Source organism: Thunnus albacares, chromosome 9, assembly GCF_914725855.1.
Source record: "Thunnus albacares chromosome 9, fThuAlb1.1, whole genome shotgun sequence".
Classification (NCBI taxonomy): domain Eukaryota; kingdom Metazoa; phylum Chordata; class Actinopteri; order Scombriformes; family Scombridae; genus Thunnus; species Thunnus albacares.
Window position 1 is genome coordinate 21,574,753 of NC_058114.1, and position 17,161 is coordinate 21,591,913.

Here is a 17,161-nt window from a genome sequence, read left to right on the forward strand (position 1 = left end):
GTTTTTTGTTGAATAGGTACAATAAATTTTTGTCTTTGTTCACAGTCTCCAAAGTTGAATTAACATTTGCACGCTGTAATTAAACCCACTTTGATCTAAACTATAATGAGCCAAACCAAGACATTTTCAGTTAGTATTTCCGAACTTTATTGCAGTCTCTTCAAAACAGTCTGATATGGTGGGAGTAAGTGCTTTCACAAGACAGAGATCAACAGCAATATCTGTGACAAAGGACCTGTGGCATACGATGCGAAGAAAAATGTAATATAAAATAATATGTGTAAAACAGAATGGAATTTGTCTACAAAAGTTTGGGATTTGTTCAAAGAGTATGAATTGTTGCTTTTATGTGAATTGTAATAGCTTTGTTTGACCTAAGCCATGACATCTTTGTACATTCATCTCATAGGGCTTTTATACAGTATTACAATATATACAGTACAACTTGATGTGTTGACTGAGGAATCAGGCTCACTTTTTCATTTATTTCAGGTACAATAAAAAGAAAATCTTGACAAGAACCAAACAATTTAATCAAAATATACCAAAGGCCACGTGGACTGATCTACAATCCTTTCAAACCATAGCATTAACTTTTAAAATAACTACTGTCACACCCTTACTAAGGGTCTACATAGGCAAACTTAATGTTGTATGTGACTTGGTGTCCATTGTCCCACGCATACAATACACCCTCTTTGGGATTGTAGTCGAGCTGCGTGGTGTAGGTGTAGTTGTTGGTGAATGGCATTCTGGGAATCATCTGAGTGTTTGTGTGCGTGTCGAAGGCATATTCCAGGTTGGCGTCCCTTTTGTTGTAGCTGTCAACAGCGTACAGAACGCCGCACACAATGAAGCAGTTCCCGTAGTGGTTTCTCCTGAGCCCAGTTCTCCAGGTGGTCTCCCTCTGCATGCTGAGGTCTGAGGGGTTCAGGCGACTAAGGACAATCACCTCCTGTAAGAAGCCCTCATCATCAAGTGCCGGGTAGATGATCCACAGGCCGCTCTCGTCCAAGGCAAAGTCGATGTCTGAGTGGCTGCGCCACTCCCACGGTGATGATGACTCGTCAAACAGGGCGTCATGCAGCATGGTCCAGGCGGCCACATAACGCTTGCGCAGGTCATACTTGATGACATCACGGGAGAAGGCACGGTTGTAGTAGAAGGCCCCATCGTAGACCACGTGGCCTGTGCCAATCCAGTTGTAAGGAAGCTTGTAGGAGTTGGTAAAACGGCCTAGAAAGGATCATTTCATAGGAATGAGATTTAAAGTTGCAATACACGACATTCAGCCACTAGATGTCACACCATAGCACCAACATCTCACATCAAAACAAATATATGTCTAGATCAAACTGTCAACCTATGCAGTGCTGATCACTTATAAAGGAAGGTTCTGTTAGTGCATTGCCTGTTTCTAGCCTCAGATGTTTTCAGAAACATATTTTAATGTACTGTTAGGTGTAATTTGAGAAAGTTTGTGACACGGCTGCCATCTTGGAAACGGACGTGGAGGACCATGGATGTATTATAAGAGTTAATACATTCAATATAATACATCCATGTGGAGGACACGGAGGGACTCACATGCACGCGCACATGCACTAACACACACATGCGGCCAGTGCGGCCACCAAAACAAAGAACACAGAAGCTCAGATAACAACACACACAGAGGGAGTGTGACTTCATTCACTGCTCAGGTCGCCATTACTCCACTATATCTTCACACAGCAAATAGTTGTTTGCTGACATCTAGTGAGGCTCAATGTCATTTATTGGACCTTTAAGCAAAAGGAAAACAAAAAGAAATTTACTGAAAGGTCTTAATACTGGCTCTTACCTTGTTTGAAAACCTCCAGGTTGCGGAACTCCAGGAGGTTGTTGCCGTAATGGAAGTTTGTAACATAAATTTTGTCATTATCAGACTTTGGATCCTTCATCCACGCTCCTTCATTCCTGCCATAGGTGTTGTGAGTTACTGGCTCTGAGATTGTTGCCAGAGTGTCCTTACACTCCCCTGTGAAAGACCCGGAGAGTTATGAGTGAGGATTTAGAGGCAGTTTAACATTATCCAGACCTGTGTTAAAGAGTCTGAAAATAATTAGAGGCCTTTGTTTCAACCAGCTTGAATCACGGAAAGGCTGAAATCACCGCATAGGATGGAGCAATGAATAACATAATAATAGCAAAGTTTAGAAATGCATAGAACAATATCAATATTTTTTTTTTTTGATTGATACCATGACTTTCATGACAGTGAAAATGAATGCATGATGGCAGTCCAATCCATCTGGTATTTCAAACTGAGTACAAGGAATGTTAAAGTCCCTAGACACTAGAAGGCTGTTTTTATATCTATCTGCTGGAGGTGGAAGGTTTCTCTGAGCTCACCTTAAATCTCAGTTAAAGGTGTGTACCTAAGAGCAGGATTTGTGACATCACAACTACTTTCAAGCCAATAAGGGTCAAATATGCAACTTACACAAGTGCGTATGTCAAGCACACATACTGAATGGCCTTTTCAGTGAAGTAGGAGACATCTTGTGTCCAGCACTTAAATTTCTGAAATATTCATAATTTGGGATTTTTAAATGAGAGAGAAGCAGTAGATGTCATTTTAAGGACTTCAATGTGGTAAGTGAACTTTTTGGTGGAAAAAGGCACATATTATTATTCAAAGCAGAGTATTTTTATATATCTTAAAACATGTCTGGACGGGATCTTTAACAAAAAAATCCACAATATATACTGTATATATTTTTGGCTATACTTTCAGTGCAGTAAGTATTTACTGTAGTGTTTATTCACTGCACCTCTCTTGGACCACTTGCCAATCAACATCCTCTGCACTCTTACATCTTTTTCCTTGGAATTTTTTGTATGTGTTTCTGTTTTCATGGTGTATTAATGTCAGTGCTTGTGGCTAACGCTGCTCATGAAAAGTACAGAATTTTGAGGGCAGAAAATGTAACATTTATATTGAAACGTTCCTTCATTCAACACAAAAAATCTACATATTTACCAGGTTTTCTCGGAGGAGATTCCTCCTGCCTTTGCATTGGCTCATCTAATTCTGGGTGTCCTTCCTCCTCTGCTTTCTCATCCCAGCTGATTTTGTATTTCCATTTGACTGGAGCAGCCTGAGTGGTAGTGGTTGTGGTTGTGGTGGTGGTGGTGGTGGTGGTGGTAGGAGTGGTTGTGGTGGTGGTAGAAGAAGAGGTAGTCATAGGTGTGGTAAAAGGCATAGAAGTGTGGGGAGGCAAGGTGGTCAGTCTCTGTGTGGTAGGAGGCAAAGTAGAGCTTGAAAAGACGGTTGGTTCAGTTTCTTCTTCTGGTGTTGTGGTGGCAGCCTGTGTGGAGGTAGCTGTTGTGGAAGCTGTTGTGGGATTTATTGGCGTTGATGTTGGGGCAGCGTGGGTTGTGATGGTTGTAGGGACAGTAGTGCTGGCAGTTGAAGCCTCTGTGGTTGGGTTTAATGCAAATGTGCTCGGACTACCTGCAGTGCTGCCAGGTATGGTTTGCATTTGATCTTTCAGCTCCAGGCTAGAGGTTTGCAATATCGTGGTTGGTGTATTTCTTGTTGTGAATGCTGTTAGCATTTCCTTTGTGGCTGTCTTTTCAGGTGGTTGGCTTGTGTTCATTGAAGTTTTGGTTGTTTCCTCGGTGCTTAAATTTGTAGAGGTGCTGGTTGGTTCAGCCATCCATTGAGTAGTCTGAGGTGCAGTGTCCATGGTCCTGATTTTCTGTGTGGTTGTAGTTGGTCCAAACGTGATGCTTCTTGTTGTGAATGTGTCACTCTGTACATCTGTAGAAACATCCACTGAAGTAGTTTCCGTGGCAGTGATGGACTCATTCTGAGTTTTTGCTGTGGGCTCAGTTTCTTTCGGTTCTGTCGATTGGCTGGTCTTCTTGGAAATGAGCAAAGGACCTGTTATCTTTGGTCGAATTGATCTTGGTCCCGCCCTTGTCCTAGGGCGAGGGGCTCTGTGTTGGAGAAGATTCTCCTCAATGAAGAGGTTGATTGGGCCATCTCCACTGAATCCATGATACTCAAAAACTGAAAATGGAGAGGAAGCGGTTTAGTCATATGAGATAATGTGAAAAGATGGCATGCAGGGATTTTTTTAAATTATGCAATACCATTGAAATTGTAAAGTAAGTAATCTCTCTAATTCAAACAGAAAAGGATTTATAATTATTGTACAAATACACAGTAGTATCCGGAGGGTAAATCCCATTTCTAACTGTACATTCTGCAATTGAAATAAGATCAGCGATCATTAGTCACTTAATGTTTAAAGAGGATTATGCTCCTATTATGCTCATTTCAAGCTCTTTTTTTTGGACTCCACTAGACTAACTTTGCATAATTCACAGTTCAAAAAACTTCTTATTTATCTTATACTGACCCTTTATGCAACCCCTCAGTGCAGCCTCTGGCTCTTAAAAAGCAGTTTTAGCTCTTTAAGGCCCCTCTGTTCTGATTGGCCAGCTTTCCAGAAGCTGTATCACATATCAGAGTTGTGTTAAGTTACTGCTGATGCAAACCCGATATTTCCTGTTTTACTGCTTTATACTGAAAGCTTTTAAATGACTAAACAACAGGATTTTACAGGAAGTGAAAAGTGTTCCTCACTGAATTAGCAGAGCTTCGTTAGCAGTGCTAAAAAACGGTCAAAACAACAACTTATGGAGATATTTGGAGCTATTTGTTCAGCGGATCAGTTAAAAACAATGCAGGGAAGAATAGTACAAGCAGAAACAGCCACAGTGATGATGATGTTTGATTAGGGGGTTGCAGACGACCAGCACACCTCCAACAGGTGAACAACCTATTTTACCTTGCAGTGCTGTGTAATGGAGTCATGGCTCGGCATGACTACCCCCAAAACCATGGAAAAACGTCATAATGTTAGCAGAGCAGAGCAGTGAACTTGTGCGCTGTGCGTAGAGCAGATGACCATATAAAGAAATCCGTCACAAGCTAATGTTGCCTTAGGCTGAAAGTAGAAAAAACCGTTGGAAACCGAGTGTTCATTGTGGTCTGAAGCCAGTGCTTTTTACTTCTACACATGTTTACCTCATTATTTGACACGTTGGCCACTTTTAACATGAACATTCAACATTGTAATATTACATATATGACTAAAAATAAGGAAAAGCATAATAGGTCTGCTTTAAGTATTGTACTAATGTCACAACAGTGGTCAGTTTATTGATTTTATAAATAACCTTAGTGAGCATCTTCAGACAGTTTTCTTTTTACTTTTACCCACAATCTTAAAGCTGACTGAGGGTTTGCACTTACAGTTATCTCCAGGCTCCCCATCATCAGCCACCATTGGATCTGGCTCAGATTTGTAAAAAGTCATTCCTCTGATGATCATTCCATTAGGGCCAGTCTTCGACACTTGAGATGCCTCCTTGTTAGCCTTGTTTTTGGGAGTCACTTGAGATTTCACCTCAACGATCTGAGCAGAATTGTCTGTGTGTAGGAAGGACTGATTTTCCCGAATAAACTCCTCCTCATACTTTTCCTGTTAGTGGACAGATAGACACACACAGCTTCTATTAGGAAAAATCATACACCATGCAGTAGGATGAGACCATTACATACATTTTATTACACAGTGGGCTTATATTTGTCACTGACCATTGATCAGATTGTGACAGAGATTTCACTGTAGAGTTTTATGAGTGTGAATGCCATTTCAGATGCACCTTTTCTCTACCAATAAAAACAAATTCTTGAGTTGGAGCTCTAATTGTCATTCTGTGTCATGAACATGGATAAAAAAAGGTAAGGTAGATCATTGTTTTGTACTCACAGGAAATAATACAATGATTGTGCTGAAAGACATTTTGTATTATGTATAATGTGTCCTGTGTGTTTTTTGCTTTGTACTGTTTGTTATTGTGTTGTTATATGTTTTAATTGTAAGGGACTGCAGAAAAAAAATAGCTTTAAGCTAACTCTGGTGCAGTGTCATCAAATGTTAACATTTATGTTTAAAACTGTACATTGTCCCAATAAATACAATACAACAAACTTCAACTTTTGAACACTGCAGCCCAATTCATTTAGAAAACCTCACAAAGCAAAATATTTTTTACAAGTTTATATTAATTTGGTTTGGTTTGGTCATTGTGAGCTCTCGCCAATTTTGACCTATTTTCCAGTTGTGACTTGTGTTTTGTCCCTTTGAAACACGTAGTATTGAAAAGAGGTATTTCATTTATTAGTTTGACACTGAATTTCCAGTTTAGAAGGCACTTCCCAGGATCGTGTCACAATGTGTAAAGTGAAAACCCTGCATATTTTAATCATCATATTTCATTTTGTTCCATCTAAGTTTCAGATTTAATTAAAAAAACCTTAAACCTTGCGTGAGGCTTCGTACAAATGCGCTGGAGAAACATACTGACACAATGAATCACTTTCGTGTGAAGCCCAGGTCCACCCAACAATGCTGGACAGGATCTCCATTTAATATTCATGCTGTCATGGATGGGAGCCCAGAGGAACACTTGCTGGTGTGAGGTCTGCTATTGTCCACTGCCAGTCCCTCCAATTACCTCAATAACTCTTTTACACATTCTAGGTCCTTCATCATGGAGACAGTGATTTTTGAAGGAGTTTGTGGAAAGATCACATAATTGTTCCTTTTGTTTTGAAGTAACACAAGACTTAAAGCAGCAACATATGAAGCCAATCACTTCTTGGATACCTCTCCCTCTGTTTAGTCAGAGATTTCACAAGTGCTTTTAATACAGAAAATACTGTATCAGGATTTGTCTTGCACTTACACTAGGTAGGTGTACCATAATAATGGCTGACAAACATGTAATTATTTACAGTCAGAACTGGATGTAATACACAGTACTAGTGATTTGCTAAAAAATGATCTGGTAAATACTAGGAATTACTGTATATTTTTAATCTTATTTAATCATGCTAGTAAATAGTAGTGTGACATTAATTTTAGAACATACCTATTACTAATTTACTTTTCGGTGTTTATTACATTTTTCTACAATTACAGCATAAATAACTAGTAAATACCTGTTATTTAAAGTATATTGGTATAACTGTACTTGGTAATTAAAGGTTATCACCCTTTTGTATCAGTAATAACCTAGTAAACATAAACGCCTATGTGTTATTTCATAGCACTAACTATAGGCAAACAAGTATTGATGCTTATGTAGTAATTACAATGTTATTTAGTAAAGAAAATAACTAACAATATCACAGACTGATGTCCGTAGATTAGCCTCCATCTTTACCTCAACATCACTGACCACATCTGTTCACGCTGTGATGTCAGCATCAAGATGTCACACTTACCTTTGGGTTTTGATAGGCTGCTGTTCTGCTGACCTCACTGAGTCTCTCCTTGTCTTGATGCTGGTGGGGAGGAGAGGTGGGCGGACTTTCAGTCACATCTGCCTGGATGGGAGGGCTCCTCTGGGGCTTCACTTCATCCGTAGTGTGGTTCAGAGACACAACCTTCATATAGTCATGGACAAATCGAGATACTGTATTAACAGAAATGCTGCACATGATTTAATGGAAAAGGATGCAGTCACCACCAGTCATAACCAATTTCAGAAGGAAAACACTCAAGTGGAGTGCTGACTATCTTGAGTTAGTGAGATACTGAGAGTCTGAAGTCATTGAGACATTTTGACTTCATAGTAGGAAAAGCACAGGTGTTACTAATAATATTAACAATGGCTCTGTTCTATTCAAGTATCCCAGTAAACTATGATGGTGTGACAGTGAGCCTGCATGCACAATACCAGGACCCTGACATTTAAGCAGCTAAATGGAATCCAGCCATTATTATTTTCATTATTTACACCTGTGCTTTTTCATACTGTGACAAATCAAAATGTCCTCTGTTAAAAAGGCCTGTGCTAAACCAGTTTCAGCTCCCTTACACTTTCCAGAATTCACTTTGAAATGCACTGAGCATATTCACTCATTATGTAACTATAAGTGCCGTCACTACACTTCCACATCTATATAATTCCAACAGACTTTTTCATGAGTCATGCTGTGACAGACACAGCTGAAATGGATAAAATTAATAATGGATACGCTCGATTTACCTGTTAATTTTATTAATTGCAGCTGTTTTTTCATGCCAAGACGACTGTATGAAAGGGTCCTTTCAGAAATCAGCTAGTGATTTGACACTGTACAGTTCATTCATTCATTTTTACATCATAGCTTGTCTGAGAGGGAAACCAAATGCTGATGTGACACCATTATATCAAGCGTTTTGAATTGTGCCTCAGGTCACTGTAGCCACACAACAACACAGTCACACATCCACACAGGTGTTTTCATGTATCTTGGATAATTAGACTCTTCTCTGTGTGGGCATGTTATTCTGCTTTGCTGCACCTGTTGAGGTGGGACAACTTCATGATATATGACGCTTATGATTCATTTAAGTATATGGAGTTTTGTGACTTCTGCAAACTCCCACCACAGGTCCTCCCAACCTCAACCTGAAGAGAGATCTCATCCGCCAAAATATGTGAAAAAATTTGTCTGAGTGTTCAAGGACCTTTTCTTAAATCAGTCCTTTTAGGTCATTTGGAAGACTTTGTCAAGCTCTCAGTGATCTTAACTCAGGCAGATAAACTTCCACATGTGATGGAAAGCCTAAGCACTCCTTCCAGGTGCAGTAGCACCTAATAAATCTGAAAACTGTCTCAAACAGAATGTTTTATGAGTGTTTTCTGAATCCAAAGGCCACTTCTAACTTTTCTACCTAAACACACCTGCTACCACCAGTGTGTGTGCATGTTGTATCTACATATTGGCATCAATCTCTATCTGTAACTGTACCTTTTCAATGTGTTCCACACGATCCACAAGCTTAGTGGTAATGGAGTGCAGTTTCAGTAGATCCATGCCATAGAAGGAACCCTCCAGCAGCTCGAGGATGGTGGACAACTAAAATGATCAAGTGAAATCCGTCAAAAAAAGGGTTTACCAATTCAAGACATGCCATGCGTAAAATAGGCTAATCTCCAGAGTCTCTGGTTTGCTTATGGATAAAATGTGAGGCTATCCTTCCCTGAATATGATAAAACATGACATCCATTCCCCCAGTGATCCAAGGCTGCAGCATTTGGGCCTATTGGCTCCGGAGCACGGTGACTTATGTTCATTGGAGGCTCTGGTATGCATGGAAAATGGACAGGATGACACTTCACCTTGACATTGTCTTTTCCAGCTTCCCTAAGTTTCTTCAGCCTGAACTCTCCCTCGCATGGGTTGACCGCTGACGGAGGAGCGATGCAGGCGCACTTGCACTCCGGTCCAGATGTGATAGTCTCCACAGTGTAGAAGTCTTGCGCAGTGGCGTTCCCTTCTTCTATCCGCCGACAGGCGCTTCTGCTCAGGGGTCTGACAACACATTTACACCGACAGTCAGAGCCTTCCGAGAGGGCTTTCACTTTGTCATAATCACCCAGCAGCTACAAAGAGAAAAGGACGGATGTATTTTCCATCACGCTCAATTGGAAACGTTTGAATTTTTATGCACAAAATGATGAAATTACCATAAAACATGAAGTACAGAAATTAAGAAAAATGACTTTTCCTCCTACCTTAGAGAGGATGCTTTCCTGGCCATCTACCTCCTCCTGCAGCATGTCATTTTGCTCTGCATTGCTTTCAGGTTGTGACCTGGGATCTGCACCCCAGGTCTTTGGCGCTGCAGAGCCCCGTGGAAAACACGCACAGCACATTAAGATGGCAATGCATAACTTATACATGGTGTGAGGCTCACAGAGCACCGAAAGAGAAGTAACGTTGCAAGTATGCTTGCAGGCACAGCCTGTCACCAATTAATTGAGCTGCCAAGAAAATTTCATGGCCTAATTCTGGCTCCAAAAATCAGAGAGGTGTGTCCAAAAATGTCATCAAATAGCGAGATTAAGCTTTAGGGCGCGAGGTCATCTTTCATATAGTCACAATGAACGTAGATTACTTTGGAGTCCAGAGAAGGAGTGTACTCAGTGTGAGAGCAGCCGGCATCTGCTGCTGGAGCACCGCGGACAGGAGGCGGACCTGATCACACTGGCAAGGAGGAGTTAAACTGTTTCAAACCCTTTGTCACACATGGTGTGCGGCACAATTATTATCAGTCAGCAAATTTAAAAAAAAATAGGCTGAAGGTTTCAGTCAACATTTGTACGTTCTTTGGGATTCAATTTGTAATTTACGGATCTAAAGCATATTTAGAAGTCAAATCCAAAGCAAAAGCCTGCTGCATATTAATTTGTTGCAGTGTCAGCTGTGGTTTTGCTGCCATCTGGCGGCAAAACTGTGCACTCCAATGAAAAGTTAAAAACGCATTTTAATTTACATGTTTATTTGCAGTTTAAGGCACATATCATTTATGCACTTGTTTTCTTCCGTAAAACCTCTTCCCGTAGTGTGACATATGTGTATGTATATAGAAAACAGAACATGGAAAGTTTGGTTAAGGTGCCCTGTAGCTTTGAGAAGAGGAAGAGAATCTAAGAAAAGTTGACCTTTGTCACTAAAAACAATAAACCCTGTGATATGATATTATTAATAGTAATTTAGAGTTTTACCTTTTAACTCTTTGAGACCCGAGAAGAACAATCAATTTTTACATTAAATAACCAACATTAAAACATTTTATACCATACAAATTCCAGCAGTTACCATCAAAATTGTTCACAAACCTGCAGTTCAATCACTTTTGAAATTTGTAAGTAACTACATTTGATCAAAGGAGTAAAAGAATAAAGTGCCAAAGCCTTTTTGAAAAACATTTTTCATAATGAATGCCAACAGACCTTTTTACAAATATCCCATAGCGTAATATTGATCTTGCGTGCTTATTTCTACTTGATGCCTTCATCTGTAGTGATCTTCATGATTACCATACAGTATAAAACCACTTTAACTACCCTCAGAATGAACATAGGCAGCAGTTTAGTGCTTTGACTAGAAGTTCATACAAGAATGGTGATTTATGTCCACTGGCACCTTCCATGTTCTATATTTTTATCTGCTGCAACAGGCAGGATGAGGTGAGAAATACGGCTCCACAGTCCACCGTACTTGTCAAGGTCCATCCTGTCGAAAGCCACAGGATGGCCATGAGAGATGAACTTCTTCTGAAGGTGGTCGTCCACCATCTCCTCCACACTGCTCAAGCGGATCTTGGTGAGATCCTCATTTTCCTCCTCCAGCAGCACTGTGAAGATCAGAAAAGTCTTCTTGTAGGCCGCATTCTCGTGATCACAGTAGCGATAGAAAATGAGGGTGGAGCCTGGGGGCAGCTCCTCGAAGCGGTGAATCACAGCCACGGGTTTGTCTCCTTCAAAGGCTGCCCGTAGCTGTTGGTCAATGTACAGCTTCACCTCATCGCTGTCCTGGCTGGCTTTGCTGGCTCCGTCGATGTGGAGGACGGAGGCGTTGAGGGCAGAAGAGAAGGTGAAGGCCAGTCCCCGAGCCAGGCAGTGCAGTGTCCTCTCGGCTCCGGGAAGTGCAGTCAGGATCAGACTGACTGGCTCTGTGGGCTGGGTTGTGTTGAGGTGCCTCTCCAGGTGGATCCTGCTCCTCTTCCACAGTTCAGGCCGCTGGTTAGGAAACTTAGACTTTACTTTTTCCATCTCCTGGTGAAAGATTTCTATTTGCTGCAGCGTTTTCTGCGGAGACTCAGGTTGGAGGAGAGGCAGCACCACGGCAAGTACCACTATAGAAACTGCTACTATTATTCCAATTCCTATAGAGAGAAGGCACATGTGTTATCTTAACCAGTACTTTATAGAGTAATTCATAATTTATTCATAATTGTGTATCAAGTAATTAACAACACACATGGTAAGAGAATACATTTTCTTTACAACAGATAAGTAAGACAGTAAGGTTTTGGCTGTGATTTCACAGATTTAGTTCAGTCATTTCCTTGACTTGGGATATCTATAACCCTGAAAAGCTTCAAGAGAAGTGAAAATATAAGGGAAAAGTAACAAGATTACCTCCACGAATGTCAGTAACCTCTGGAAATGAATGTTGGGTTTTTTCCTGAGTGGTAGGGCCAATGGTTTCATTAACATTTTACTTTATTTCTTTTTTTAAATTAGGTTGGATTTAAAAAGATCAGAGAAATGAGAGTTGCCTTGATAATAACATGCAGATAGGAACACTCACTGGAAAACTCCAGTTCTCCAGTTAGTGATCCTATTTGTTCTTTTCCGCCCTTCTCCACATTCAGCTTGTTGTCCTCACCTGCAAGAGAAGGTCCTCCTCCACTAGAAGGCGCTGTCCTCTTCTCAGCTGGATCGCTGTCTGTAGGAGAAAGTGTTTAAGAGGGTAAATGTGGGTGACACATTACAAAATCAACACTGACAAAATGTAACGCAACTTTGGACAGAGAACAGAGACAAGACACCCTGTGTGGTAATTACCTCTACATGAACACACTACACACAAATATCAAGGTGAAACATTCTCTTACGTGAGAGCAAGAGCAACAACCATCACATTGAACAGTGACTGGTTGATTTCATAGTTTTACTTCAGTCATTCCCTTGACTTCTGATCCTCATAATCCTGAAAACCTTCAAGACAAGTTAAAATATAAGTGAAAAGTAGCAGGATTACCTCCACAAGCACCAGTAACCTCTGGAACTGAATGTTTGGTTTTCTCCTCAGTGGTGGGGCCAATGGTTTCAATATCTTTTTGTCTCTCTTCAGCTAACTCTTCCTCTTTTGAGATTTCATGTGCCAATGGTGTCTGTGGGAAAGTTGCATGCTCCTGAATGTCCTTTTCTGCCTTAAAAGCCGTATCCTTTTCTGGGCCTCTTCCATCATCTGAACAATGGGAGGAAAAAAAACAAACATGTTAACACCATCTACTGTATATAAATATGGACATCATGACAGTTCCCCAAAAGTGAAGCCAAAACATCTCGATCGCCCCCTGGTGGCTGGCTGTAGTATTGGTCATAAGACACACCGAATGGATAACTATTCATATTGCTAGGATATTTTACCTTCAGAGTGTTGCTGCTTTGCATTCAGGGCAATATCACTGTCTTCCTGTTTGTACTCATTACATGCTGAGTCATGATCCATATTTGTGTCTCCCTTCTTGTCACCTGATTAAAAAAAAGTAAAAAAATGACGTATCAAGTCAATTCAATCCACTGCTGTAAATGTTTTGTAAATACACAGTCCAGCATAACTCATATCTAGTCTTTGCCACTGGTGTTTCTGTACCTGCTGTGTTCTTGGGGTTGGTAGCTGTGTTTTGCTCTGCCATGTCTTTGGGGGCACTTGGTTCACTGAATGATTCCAAAGCTGCATAAAAACAACATACATAACATTTGTTTGTTTTTTAAGTTCAGCCACTATCACATTGCTTTGTTTTGGACAGATGTTTTTCCACGTGGTCAGAGTCCAAAGTTTTAAAACTGCTAATTTACATGTCAGCTGGGACAGTCTGCATAGTTTCATTACTCTTTAAAACTTCTTATTGGTTGACAAACAATTATTTGAAACAGAACATTTTGTGTGTGTGTGTGTGTGTGTCAATGTCAGCATAATAAATTTCAAACACGTCCCACAGCTCTTCTCCAGCGCACCATGTTTTATTCACACTGTGATTTTGTTCCAGCAAAAAAGTTTGTATTTTTTAATTTAGGCGTTCCCAAGTTATAAATTAAATGCCTGCGAAAAACAAAATATAATATTATAATATTATATAAGTTGGAATCGTTCAATTATCTGTTTGAAAAAAAAAAAAAGACTTTTTCCATCGGCGGATATGTTTTTTTGAGCGTCACAACCCCCACGAAATGACTTGTCTCACTATCAGAATTTGATCCATTTGGTCCGATCACATTTCAAAAGCCTAGAAGAGTCGCACAATTGAATTGTTTTATCCACATTCACGCTAGCCAGAAGGCTAAACCTGACGTAGCCGTCTCGGCCGGCGAAAGTCACTACTGCGCTTGCTCTATGGGCCGCACAGATGCAGAAGAAGTTGAACTTTTGGCTTCATGCGCCACTGAGCAACTTTCATATGAATGAACAGGGCCCTGCCTCCGACGCTGTATCCACTTTTTTATATACATCCATGATAAATATGGACATCATCCCGCCTCCCTCCATGTTAGCGGATGAGACATGAGCCAAACTAAAAAATCAAAGTACACGTCAAATAAATTTTCCCCAAAGATGGTTTTTGTCATTTAAGTAGTTCTTTCCACACTGATGTTTGTCCAAATGCTTGTTTTTCTAATAAGTTTGTTTTTAATTAGTTATTTGACAATATAAAAAAGGGGTGTGACGTCATGATTGACAGCTCTGACAGCTGGCGGGACAGCTGAAGGGGCATGTCCCACAGGCCATCTGCTGCCGCCCAACTCTGCTGCACAGACTCTGGCTCCAAATGACGTCACATAAGTAAGACGGCAGCTCCCAGACTGGAAATATTTTGGCTTCACTTTTGCATAACAGCAGGATGTGGAGACGCATCATCCATCTTTATATACAGTCAATGGTTAACACAAACAAACAAAAAAAAACGATGTTCGATGGATTGACTGGAGGCTCAGCATCAGGGGTTGAACTATCTCTGCACCGCATAGGAGCCCCAAAACAGAAAGCTTGAGGAAAAGGAAATTGTGCAGTCATTGAATTTTATGAAAAGTCTTGACTCACCCTCTGGAGCTTCAGTGTTTGTGTCCTTGACATCTGTGGGTTCTACATTAAGGCTGGCTTTGGTTCCATCCACTGGATCATTGTATTTGTCACCCTCGGTTGAAGAAGTGGTTGATTCTCGTACTTTCCCCTCTCCAGTGTCGTCATATCCTGTTAAAATAAGAGTAGTTAAACTTCCATAACAGGTCAAGTATCTGTGTCTCTAAACTTACAAATTAGGTTGGATTTAAAAAGATCAGAGAAATGAGAGTTGCCTTGATAATGTCTGAGTCACTTGTCGTAACATGCACAGGAACAGGAACACTCACCAACTTTATCTTTTGACTCCTTATTTATTGGTGTCGTATCATTGTTATCACCGCAACTCCCATCATCAGACGGAAGTCCTCCTCTGGAAGGCACCATCCTCTCCTCAGCTGCATCGCTGTCTGTAGGAGGAAGTGTTTAAGAGGGTAAATGTGGGTGACACATTACAAAATCAACACTGACAAACAACTGTAGGATCAAAGACAAAATGTAACACAACTTTGGATACAATGCAGAGACAAGACACCCTGTGTGGTAATTACCTCTACATGAACACAATACATACAAATATCAAGGTAAAACATTCTCTTATGTGAGCGCAAGAGCAACGACAATCACACTGAACAGCGACTGGCTGAGGAAATTCACCTTCACTTTATATTTCTTGCCTGCTCTACTTAACACTACCTTATACCTGATGGAAATGAAAACACTGATATTATACTAAATACTTAAATTGAACCTCACCCTGCTCCATGTTTTCTCCATTGTCTCTGTACAAGGATGCAGGTGATGAGGTTTGTTGGTTGAGTCCATCTATTAGGAGAGAAAGAGACCATATTAAGTACAGTAGATGCAAAATACATGTGGTAAAGACACACTGAATTGATAACTATTCATATTGCTAGAATATTTTACCTTCACAGTGTTGCTGATTTACATTCAAGGCAATATCACTGTCTTCCTGTTTGCGCTCATCACATGCTAAGTCATGATCCATATTTGTGGACTGTGTATCTTCCTTGAGGTCACCTAATGAAAAGGTAAACAATCATGTATCATGTCAATTCAAATTTCAGCCACTAGCACATTGCTTCGTTTTGAACAGATGTTCTTCACATGTTCAGAGTCCAAAGTTGTAAAACTGCTAATGTACACGTCAGCAGGGACAGTCTGCATAGTTTCATTACCATTATTTGAAACATTTTTTTGCGTGTGTAAATGTCAGCATATTAAAACTCAAACACATCCCACAATTCTTCTCAAGTGCACCATGATTTTATTCACAATGCCGCTTTGTTTCGGCATAAAAAGTTTGTTGTTTTTAGTTTGTGCGTTCCCAGTGCATAAATTAAATGCCGGCATATGACAAAAAAACATAATATTCAAAGTTGGAATCGTTCAATTATCTGTTTTGACGTTTCCTTAAAAGTTACATAACTTGTTCCTGAATTTGCTGTGGGAGATAGTTAGCTAACTTAGTAGCGCTGCTAGCATGACAAACTCACTAGGAATGAAGTTGGTTTGCATCATAACTGGTTTCTTAAAAACTGTCAGCTAGCTGACGTTAACGTGCTGACGGGTTAACTAACATACAAGTTGTTGTTATTTTTTGTTTTGTTTTGTTTTTTAATCAAAAGTCAAGAACTCTGACAGAAATGTCTCAGAAATCTGTCTTTTTATTTAAATTAAATAGCTAATAGTTAATAGATTTTAACTAACCCAAGAGCATTTCAACAGCAACATACATTGTACTTGTAATAAAACATACAAGCAGCAGTAACGTTAACTTCACACACTTGCAAGAAAACCAAAAAGCAAAAGCAAAATTTGACTGACAGGTTAGCTAACGTCAAGCTAGCCACCTGACAGCTGCTAAACCAGCTAACAGTTAGCAAAGATATAACGTTACCTGGCTTTAATGTAGAAGAACTGCCGTCGTTTAACCTAAACCACCTAACGTTATGTATTAGTGGCTACTTGTAATTACCAATTCTTAGCAAACCTATCCTGGATCATATCGCCGTGGAGGATGACCAACAAAGTCAGCTTCCTCTTGTTATTTTCCGGGAGTCGTACAAGAAAACAACTGAAGGATGAAGGCTCATTAAACAACATTAAGTGAAACGAAATCCCTCTTAAAACCACCTCCCTCCTGACTTACTATTACTCCATTATTAATTTATCCTGCAGTAAACCGAAGATAGTAACACTGTTTCCAGTGAACATGTTTAAACCGAAGCAGAAATCGCGATTAGCTTGTCGCGAGAAGTGTGTGCGCGTGCACGCGAAGGGGAGATTCTGCGGACGAGTCGGAAAATTCTATAACACCCGGAGTCGCGCCGACAGCCAGCTAACTGCACTTTGGACGGAACGTTCATCACTGATCGTGTTTCCATG

General features: G+C 40.3%; 2 protein-coding genes across 5 annotated transcripts; both read right to left on the bottom strand.

Annotated features, from left to right (window-relative positions):
- Positions 1-136: 136 nt before the first annotated feature.
- Positions 137-10,126, bottom strand: olfml2ba (olfactomedin-like 2Ba). Of its 2 annotated transcripts, none has more exons than XM_044361368.1 (8): positions 9,634-10,126; positions 9,238-9,501; positions 8,867-8,974; positions 7,352-7,513; positions 5,312-5,540; positions 3,026-4,060; positions 1,844-2,020; positions 137-1,236 (listed from the first exon to the last, which is right to left on the bottom strand). In XM_044361368.1, the coding sequence occupies exons 1-8, from the start codon at positions 9,799-9,801 to the stop codon at positions 623-625; spliced, it is 2,757 nt and encodes a 918-aa protein (XP_044217303.1). In that variant the 5' UTR covers positions 9,802-10,126; the 3' UTR covers positions 137-622. The 2 variants fall into 2 exon arrangements, with proteins under 2 accessions (XP_044217303.1, XP_044217304.1); XM_044361369.1 differs by having other exon boundaries at positions 9,238-9,430; positions 9,634-9,747.
- A 257-nt stretch (positions 10,127-10,383) lies between these two features.
- On the bottom strand, positions 10,384-17,011 carry LOC122988769 (torsin-1A-interacting protein 2-like). Of its 3 annotated transcripts, none has more exons than XM_044361372.1 (10): positions 16,752-17,009; positions 15,680-15,793; positions 15,509-15,577; positions 15,043-15,162; positions 14,735-14,884; positions 13,289-13,369; positions 13,063-13,167; positions 12,671-12,880; positions 12,296-12,355; positions 10,384-11,789 (listed from the first exon to the last, which is right to left on the bottom strand). In XM_044361372.1, the coding sequence occupies exons 2-10, from the start codon at positions 15,759-15,761 to the stop codon at positions 11,032-11,034; spliced, it is 1,635 nt and encodes a 544-aa protein (XP_044217307.1). In that variant the 5' UTR covers positions 15,762-15,793; positions 16,752-17,009; the 3' UTR covers positions 10,384-11,031. The 3 variants fall into 3 exon arrangements, with proteins under 3 accessions (XP_044217307.1, XP_044217306.1, XP_044217308.1); XM_044361371.1 differs by having other exon boundaries at positions 16,674-17,008; XM_044361373.1 differs by lacking the exons at positions 13,063-13,167; positions 13,289-13,369 and having other exon boundaries at positions 16,674-17,011.
- Positions 17,012-17,161: the final 150 nt, after the last annotated feature.